Here is a 9,882-nt window from a genome sequence, read left to right on the forward strand (position 1 = left end):
CTTTTTTTTTTTTTTGATGTGTAATATTACATTGTTTGGACATAGTTCAGTTCACTTATCCATTCATCCACTGGTGAACATTAGGTTATTTTTCATTTCCTCTCTATCACGCATAAACCTGCTAGGACTATTTGTGCATGTGCTGGGAACATTTGTGTACATGTTTTTGATTTTGTTTTTGTGGATAGCTCTTTTCGTATCTTGGATAGACACCTAGGACCGGGATCTTTATATGGTATCTTTATATTAAATTTTTTGAGAAACCTATCAGAAGTTTTAAAGTATTAGGCTGCATTGGTTAAACTTCTACCAACTTTGTATTAAGGTTGCAATTTCCACTCATCTTCACAAAAAAAACTGTTATTATATCTCATTTTTCTCACAGCACTTCTAGTGTGGGAGAAGCGATATCTCGCTTCAGTTTTGACTTGCAGTTCCCTAGCGATCAGTGGCACTGAGCATCTTCTCTGCACTGTACTGTGTTTCTCAGTGATGAGCGGCTGAGGCTCTGCGCTGTCTCAGGAAACGCTGATGTTAGGAAGCTTTAAACTGAGCTATAGCTGACTTCACACATTCAGCCTGTTTTCGCCTTGACACAGCACAAAACATTTTTTCAGGAACAGGATTCTCCTCAGAAACAGAGGAATGGCAGCGGGAGGCCACCATCACCATGCAAGGACCACAGCACAGGAAAGTCCTGTGGCACCTGCCTGGGACGCGCACGGCAGCCTCGGGACCCAAACATTTTCCTAGGACAGTTCCTGAGTCTCCATTCTGAGCGTGTTTCCACTTCAGTCACCACTTTAGTGAAATGACAACTCCAGACTGTGTCATCTGATGCCTCGGCAGAGGTCTCTCTACTGAGGACAAGGACATGGATGGAGCTTGACCGCAGCCCCTTCTCCCCCGACCCCACACGGACTCACCGCATGGACTCCTGACAGCCACCTGCCAAAGGAAGATTGAGGGCATTGTAATACAAAATAAATATCCAACAAAGGGGGAAAAAAGAAAACTTAAATAAACATAGAAATAGACGTGTTGATACAGAGGATAGATTAAATCAAAAATCAAAAAATAAAGATTACTTGATTATCAATGTTATAAATTTAATCTTATAAATATCATTCATAATTATTGGGATATGTAACCTTTTTCTTATTTTTATGTGAAAAACATTAAGCCCAAGAGCAGCCTAGAATATTTTCTTTTTTAAAATTTTTATTCATTATTATTATTTATGCCTACAGCACCTGGTCTTCTTAGGTGCTGTAGGCATAAATAAGTACTAACCATCCAAGTACTAACCAGGCTCGACCCTGCTTAGCTTCCTAGATCAGGCATCCAGCTTGTTTGGGTTGGCATGGCAGTAGACCATAGACTGTGGCTTCACTGGAGCGTGAAACCAGGACCTTCTACGTGTAAAGCGGACGTGCTAACTGCTATACTATGGAACCACATCTGAATATTTTCAAATTAACAAAAAGACATGGGAAATACAGTTTTGTAATCAAGAAACCTTTCTGTAGAAAAACAATTGAAAGAGAACGAAATCACAGAAATCAAAAAGTACAAACAAATAAAAATCAATGTTTGGCGTATCAGAATCACATTAACTAGGAATCAGCCCATGGGTGTGTGAATAGAGACAGGGACCTGCTGAGCTGCACAAACCAGGTTCTCAGGGCTCTGGGCCATGGGGCGGTGTGCGTGCTGACATCAGCAGGGGGCGCTGTGGGACTGACTTGTTGGTCCCTACACAATGGCTCACTGAGGACCATTCACTCGAAGGAGCCTGGGATTGGGGCCTGTTCTCTGTGCTCCCTGATGGGACTCAGCAGCTGTGTCCTCTCTGGGCTGGCAGAGTCCCGCAAGCAGGGACCTTTGCGTGGTCTCAGCAGGTGCTTCCTCCAGGGCTCTCCAAGGGGGTGAAGCCAATCTCCATCCTCCTCAGTCTGGGAGAGAGCTGAGCTCCAGCACCAGGGCTCAGGGAGGGGCTGGGCAGTCACTGGATGGACACACATTTGCATGCACAGCCCCTCCTCTGGCAGAAGGTGGAGAAGAAAAGGAGGCCTGGGCAGCCCAGCCCCACTGTGAGCTCAGGGGCTGCGTGCACCATGGCCTGGACCCCCATCCTCCTCGTGCTCCTCTCTCAATGCACAGGTGGGGACAGCTATTGGGGATCCGGGGTAACCCCCAACATCACCACCCTCTTGCTCAAAATCCTGCAAAATTTTCTCTGATTTCTTGTGCCAGCGACCACGTTTGTCTGTGTTTGCAGGTTCCCTCTCCCAGCCTGTGCTGACTCAGCCGCCCTCCCTCTCTGCTTCTCCGGGAGCAACAGCCAGACGCACCTGCACCCTGAGCAGTGGCTTCACTGTTGGTGGCCACTGGATAAACTGGTTCCAGCAGAAGCCAGGGAGCCCTCCCCGGTATCTCCTGAGTTTCTACTCAGACTCCAATAAGGACCAGGGCTCCGGGGTCCCCAGCTGCTTCTCTGGATCCAAAGATGCCTCGGCCAATGCAGGGCTTCTGCTTATCTCCGGGCTCCAGCCTGAGGACGAGGCCGACTATTGCTGTCAGATCTGGTACATTAGTGACTCTCACAGTCACATACACAGGTGGGAAAGTGAGACACAACCCTCAGCCTGTTAAGGCCTCGGGATAAGACATTCCTCTCATTTAAAATAAGTTCAATATACACTAACTACAATTTAAGTAGATGCTGGATCACAATGTCCTTCCCACTTTTATAGTCAAGTTGTCTCAACTTTCTAGAAAAACAAAACAATGAAAAAATCTCATGAAGATACAGAAAATTTGCCTGGTGATTCAAGTTTTAAAACTCAGTGCCTGTTGCACTGGGTTCTTTTTCCCTTTCAAAAGGCAAACTGCCTTGTCTAAAATTCGGGGTCAGAGCCGTGGACCACCCCAGCAGGTGGACCGTCCTCCACAGCATGGACTCAGCTCTTCCAGGGGTCAGAGCTGAGTCCACTGACTTCTAATCCCTTCCAGGTTCCTATGCTCAGAAGTGGCCACGGAGCCCTGTGTCCCAGGGACGAGATCTGAGATGTGAGATCCGGGAGGAATTCCAGGCGCAGAGCTACCCTGGCTCAGGGTCAGCTGCCCAAGCTTTCAGGTGTGAAGTCAGGGAGACGGGGGTTGGCATGAGAGGAGCTGGGGCCTGAAGTGGTAGATGAACCCAGAGCCTGCTCCAGGGAAAGTGGGTGAAGTTGGTCCCATGGATGTGACTTTCCTTGCTGACAACACTCAGTGCCATGGGGCCTGTGATGATGGATTTTCCTGAGGCCATAGGGACTGCCTGTGTCCTTCCCCGTCTCCTATCCCATGGGAGTTTGTCTACAATCCAGGGTGTAGATGGATGCCTGAGGACTATCAGGGAACAGAACGTTTGATTAAAGTCACTTCACTCCATGAAGCTGTGGTGAAGGCCCAGATGCAGAATTCACGTTCTCCTGAAGAGGGAGCAGCAGACACATTGGGGGTTCCCATCACAAGCGCTCCCAGAAATAACTTCTAGGATTGAGATTTCGGAGGGCTCTGATTGACAATCCGGGGTCCCATCCTGATATCCTCAGCTCTCCTTGACAACCCTTGGACTCCAGTCTGAGGACAGGGTTGATGATCACTGTCACACACCTGGCTGTAACATTTATGTCACCAAAAGCTATTGCTCCATGTTGAAGTGCGGTGAACACCTGCCCTCCAATCCTGTCCCTCCTCTGTTCCTGCCTGTGACCTGTACCAGCTCAGGTTGTGTCATTCTCTGGCACCTATAACTAACAGCAGAGAATGGAACCCATAACAATAACCCTTTTCTTACTGGTCTCCCCATACACTCACCATGAATTTGACCTCAGAAGTGAAAATAATTTCCCACACATGGTGGGTGTGGATGATGTGGGCTGGACATGAGGGGCAGAGTCCAGCCTGTGTCCCCTCGGGATCCAGATTCTTCTGGAAGACCCCATAGCTCCGCTCGTCCTGCCGTTTTGCTGGTCATGCCCTGAGCTCTGGGGAGCTGGGTTTATGTCATTTTCCTCTACTTATTTTTCCTCCCTGGTCCATCGTTGTGAATGGCATTGGATAAACCTCAGTTATTTCGGGCTTAGAGCCTGTGGTCCCAGCCCCTTGTATCGTACAGCCAAAACCCGAAAGTCCTGCTTTCCTTCGGTGCCAGTGCGTGGAGTGTTTGCCAGTGAAATGAATCAGGACAAAGGACTTTTGAAATATCAGGCCCTAGGGGCGCCAGAACCAGTAGTGGAGGAAGAATCCAGAACGAGAGGGAGTCTCTTTAGAGAAACGTTCTTTTTATATCAATCAGATACCAGACCAATTATGAAATCGACTCAAATCTTGAAGTTCTCAGCATGTGAGCAAATAGCACCCATGTGAGATGAAGGAAGATTTGCTCACCACCACGGAGGATTTGGGCTGAGAACGGGACCTCTGCGGGGCCTGTGGGGTTCATGAACGTGGACTTGGACGACAGCAGATGTGAACGGTACTGAGCTGTCTGTCAGATGCCACAGTCACGGAAGGAACCTCTGAGCGCTCAGCACTGCGGCCCTGACACATGACGGGTGAAACGGGCGAGTTCCCACGATGGGCCTCACCCGCCCCTAGCCCAGGCGCTCAGCAGGTGCCAGCGCGGGCCTTCGGGGATCAAAGCACAGCCGAAGAAGCTCTCATCTGGGACAAGCAGGTCACTCGCGACGCGGAGGGGAGACACTCTCTGCTCCTCCCCGTCCCTGGTTCTTCTGCCACGTGCAGCTTCCCGATCCTCACTTCACCACTGGCTCCTAACTGCCACCCGGACCTTCTTCACGACAAAAGGCATTGTGACCTTTGGTGCCTCAAGAATGCCAAGAGACAATGTGTAGGGACGACAGACGTCAAGGTCCTTGCTAATTCTATGACCTCTCGGCATATTCATGATGAAATATGTAACAAATGCTATGTCCTTTGTCATTCTTTAGACTGCATTTCTAATAAGTATGAATAGTTATAGTGACCTGCGAAAGGCAATGCTTTGGTGTTTTTGGATTTTTTAATTATGTTTTCTCTATTTCCTTTTCTAATAAATTTTAGACCCTCCCACCCATCTCAAAAATTACATAAGTGAGTATACATGTGTATTTATATGCATATGCATAAATATGTAAAAATGTGCATGCAGCATATACACATATGTGATACTATGATTTACCATAATAAATATATATTTGGTGGTCATCCCATTTTTGGAACAGAGATCCTGAAATCCATGAATTTCCAAAGTGACCAGAGCTAGAATGGAGTCTTTTGTTTGTTAATAAGGGGATTTTGGGACTCACCAGAGGGAAGGAGCAGGTGGCCAGGAGGGCCAAGTGTGTGCTTAGATGGTTGGAAGTCTCAGTCATTGTCCCCTGACCATGGGGGAGGAGAGAGGGGCTACAGATCAATGGCTTTCCATGGCCAGTGTACATCAACCATGCCCAAGTAATGCTGGAGAGTCTGGTGCCTAGAGAGGGCCACACCCCTTCCCCACCTTATGCATCTTTTTCATAATCAACTGATAGCAAGTAAAATGTTTCTCTAAGTTCCGTGAGCTCCTCTAACAAATGACTCAGATCCAAGGTAGTGAGCAGGGATCATTGGACCTTCCATCTACAGTTGGTCGGTCAGGAGCAAATGTAATAACCTGAACTTGTGACTGGCTTCTGTAGTTGAGGGTGGGCTTGTGGGGGACGAGGGAAGTCTGGTGGGACTGAACTCTTTAACTGTGGAACCGGATGTCATCTCCAGGTAGATGGTCGCAGAATCCAGTTGAATCGTAAGGGTCGAATTTCTCAAAACCTCCACCCTTCACACATTGGAATTGGTGTCCATACTTTAAACATAGATTATTTTTCATCTAACCTGTCAGAGGTGCATTTGGTTATTAGAGCAGAAATTAACACGGATCACTCTGTCTGACATGCATTGAGCCTCTCAAATACAGATGATGAGAAATTAAATAATCATGCAAACGTTATTAAACAATCTATTAACAGGGACAGGTCCAGGATGGCGGCACAGGAAGATGCTGAGCTCACCCCCTCCCAGGACACAGTGAATGCTCAGCGACACTGAGGACAAGTTTCCTGACAGGCGCTGAGGGCCGACTGCACAGCTTCTGCACAACGCAGGAGAGGCCCACACAGAGAAGGTGGGGCTGGGGAAGCTCTGGATGTGGAGGGAGGGCTCCAGGGTGAGACGAGGAGGGGAGAGCATTGTTCATCTCCTCTCCACCTGGAAAGAACAGGTGGGCGCTCTACCCAGGGGCTCTCTCCAGCATGTATGGCCTCCGTGGCACGTTGCAGGACACCCCACGTGGATTCACTCCAGCAGGAACATACAGCTCCACCACACATGCACACACATCTGCCCTCAGCCCACTCTTGCAGGGCAGCTGGCACCCCAGGGGACACAATGTCTGCCCTGACCCCAACCAGCCTGTCACACCACCCAGCACAGTCCACACGGAGGTCGCTTCTACACACATCCACATTTTCAAGATCGGGAGAGAAACTATTTCATCTAATTCTTAGGATAAAATATAGGTAGTCAAAATAATGAGAAGCCTTGGGAATATGCTCCAAATGAAGTAATTAAAACAAAACAAACTTCGCAGTCAAGGGAGCTGGAGACAGACACACCCTGTAGTCTGAGTAGAGCATGAAGACTTGCTGAGATGGTGGGGAGGCCACATGAAGTGACAGCTATCGTGGACCTCAGGCATGGGGACAAGGAACAGAGCAGTGGGGAGGCAGGAGCTGTCTCTGAAGGGCTCTGGGCACCAAGTCACACAATAGTGTGTTGGACCTGGACACCAGGGGGCGGTCAAGGCCTGCTCTTGAACTAAGTGTATTCAGACCTGGGACCAGCCACCTGGCACTGCCTGCTGCCTTCTGTTCAGGTCTCACAGCTGTGACCTCCCCACCCAACATAGAGCCGCTCTGGCCCACACCCTACTTCCCTCAGGCAGAGGGGCATGACCAGGGTCCCAGTGAGGGATCAGAAAACTTTGGGTCTCATTTGCATGAGTGGACCCTCCCTCTGTCAGAGATTGAAGAGGGGAGGGAGAGACTTGGGGGAAGCTCTGCTTCAGCTGTGGGGACACAGAGGACAGGACGCGGTGATCATCTCCACCATGGTCTGGTCCCCTCTCCTCCTCACCCTCCTCGCTCACTGCACAGGTGACTGGATACTGGGATAGTGGAGGGGAGTCTGGGAGGAAACATGGGGCCCTACTCGCTCCTCATGTCTCTAGCCCCAGCATCACCATCTCTGTGTCTCTCCCTCTTCCAGGCTCCTGGGCCCAGTCTGTGCTGACCCAGCCGTCCTCAGTGTCTGGGGCCCCGGGACAGAGTGTCACCATCTCTTGCTCCAACATTAGGGGTAGTTATGTGTACTGGTACCAGCAGTTCCCAGGAACAGCCCCCAAAACCCTCATCTATGAAAATAACAAACGACCCTCTGGGGTCCCCGACCGATTCTCTGGCACTAAGTCTGGCAGCTCAGCCTCCCTGACCATCAGTGGGCTCCAGGCTGCAGACGAGGCTGATTATTACTGCTCAGCATATGACCGCAGTCTAGATGCTCCCACAGTGCTACAGGCCCATGGGGAAGTGAGACAAAAACTGGTTGTTTCAGTGCAATGGGGCTTCCCTGGGCAGATCCCACTGCTCTGACCAGACAGCTGCCTTCTTTGTGCGTTTGACCAAAAAGTGAGGGCTGAGACCCACCCCAGGGAACGTTGTCTAGATAGTGTCCTCATCTCTCTAAATCTGTCCTTGTTGGCAACACATTGATTGATTTTCTCAAACAGAACACAAGTTCTTAGACGTGGGGCGGGCTGCTCTGGGGACAGATAACCGGAGTCTATGCAGCTGCCCCTTTTCTCCTCAATGAGGAAAATGAGCCTTTCCTCGCTTTCATGGTCGTCAGAGCGGGGACCACCCCAGAAAGTGGACCGTCCTGCACAGCACGGAATCTGCTCTTCCAGGGGTGACAGCGCACACCTTCCCATCTCTCCCAGGCTCCAGTGATCATGGCGGGCTGAGGAGCCCTGTGTCCCAGAGACGAGGCACTGAGATATGGGGTGCTGTGTGAGGATGCAGGCCCAGAAGTTACTCCAGGCACAGAGCTGGCCTGGGACCCTCACTGGGGACCTGAGACTTCGGATATGATGTCAGGAGAGGAGCGATTGTCAAACAGGATTAGGGACCTGAGGCCAAGAACCTTCTTCATGGGATACAAAAGTGTCGGGGTGTCTCACAGCTGCTGGGAAATGCTGAGTCCATTCCAGGGAAGGGGGTGACCTTGGCCCATGGATGACAGGTCCTTACAGTGACACCAGTTCAGACCATGGAGACTCCCTTGAGTGGATCTCCTGACCCCACAGGCACTGACTGTGTCTTCTTGTACCTACAGACCTCACTGGAGCTTTCCAACTATCCAGGCTTGAGGCAGGCTGTGGGACAACAGGATGAGAAGTCCCCATTAGGTGCCCATGTCACCCCCTTTTGAAGTTCTTGATGAGCCCAGATCCAAGGTCAACTTCTCCTGCACAAGGGGCAACAGACACATTGGAGTCACCATGGCAATGGTCTCAATCGCTCCCAGACAGAGCCCCTACCTTGTAATCTAGGACAGAGATGATTGACTCTTAGGAGTTCAGCCCTTATCTCTGACTCCTGCTTTGTACACGCAGCCTATTGACCAACTCTGGGCCCCAGCCTGATGAAGAGGCTGATTATCACTGTCAGATGACTAAATGGAACCACTGCCACATAGAACTCCCATCCCAGCAGGAAGTGAGGTGAACTTCCGCCTTGCACACCTCTGTCTGTCCAATCACTGCTCTGTCCCCGACTGTGTCCAATACCAGCTCAGGTTAAAGATTCTGCTGTCACATGTACTATTAAATCTGGTGGCTTCATGTTCTCACCTTGGTCTATGTTTATGAGGTCAATGAAAACACCTCCTATTCCCACTGGTCTCCAGTGCAAACAGAATCACTTTGTACCAGACACACGAGACTCCTCAGAGTTGCCGGCAAAGCTGGCGAGGAAAGCAGAAGTCCAGCACAAGTGACCCGGGAGAAGCAGGTGGCCCTCTACCAAGCCCTGGCATGTCCCCTGCTCTCGGCCCAAGTTACCCTCCTTCTTCCCTGAGCCCTGACACCCTAAGGAAGCTGGGTTTCTCTCTCTCTCTCGTGAGATGTCACTCTTGGGGAGGTCCTGTTTTCCTTGTACTTGAAGACCCCTCCCCATGATGGACATGGCTTCAGACCCACCACGTCCTCACTTTCTCCAGTGAATCCCCACGACTTCCAAATCTTTCCTCTCACTGGTTCTCTGTTGGGGATGATATTGGATTAAAAATCAATTCTTTTGCACATAGACCTTATCAACCCAACCGCCATTAAATGCATGGAGCTCGTAACGAAAGAACTTGATCAGGCCCAATGCAGATTTGGTAACAGGCCACGAGGGGTCCTCAGGCCAGGAGTGAAGGAGCGACCTCTAGAAGCGGGTGACAGCTTCATTCACAGGAATGTTCTTTTTGTGTCAATCCTCGTGTTGAGAGAAATGGCAAAACTCGAGTAAAATATAGATTTAATGTGTCAGAGAATCCTAAGAAAATAAGTACTGCCAAGAAGACATTCAAAGACAGAGGAGATCCCACAGATGTTATCGAGAACACACGACATCTTGTTCCCGGACAGTGTTATAATGTCATGGAAAAGACAGACCCAAAAAGCCAAGACGCTTGCAGTGGGGACTGGGGACCCTAACCGGGCCCCTGACAACAGCAACAGCATCAACCACATAT

General features: G+C 49.9%; 2 gene segments (V, D, J or C); both read left to right on the plus strand.

Moving 5' to 3' along the window:
• The first annotated feature begins 2,087 nt into the window (after nucleotides 1-2,087).
• LOC120616349 (probable non-functional immunoglobulin lambda variable 5-48) lies at nucleotides 2,088-2,655 on the plus strand. The segment is given in 2 exon segments: nucleotides 2,088-2,163; nucleotides 2,282-2,655. Coding segments are annotated over 2 exon segments (420 nt in total).
• Nucleotides 2,656-7,186: 4,531 nt separating this feature from the next.
• On the plus strand, nucleotides 7,187-8,574 carry LOC120616350 (immunoglobulin lambda variable 1-40-like). The segment is given in 3 exon segments: nucleotides 7,187-7,241; nucleotides 7,354-7,673; nucleotides 8,479-8,574. Coding segments are annotated over 3 exon segments (462 nt in total).
• Nucleotides 8,575-9,882: the final 1,308 nt, after the last annotated feature.

Source organism: Pteropus medius, unplaced genomic scaffold (genome assembly GCF_902729225.1).
Source record: "Pteropus medius unplaced genomic scaffold, Ma_sr-lr_union100, whole genome shotgun sequence".
In the NCBI taxonomy this organism is placed as follows: domain Eukaryota; kingdom Metazoa; phylum Chordata; class Mammalia; order Chiroptera; family Pteropodidae; genus Pteropus; species Pteropus medius.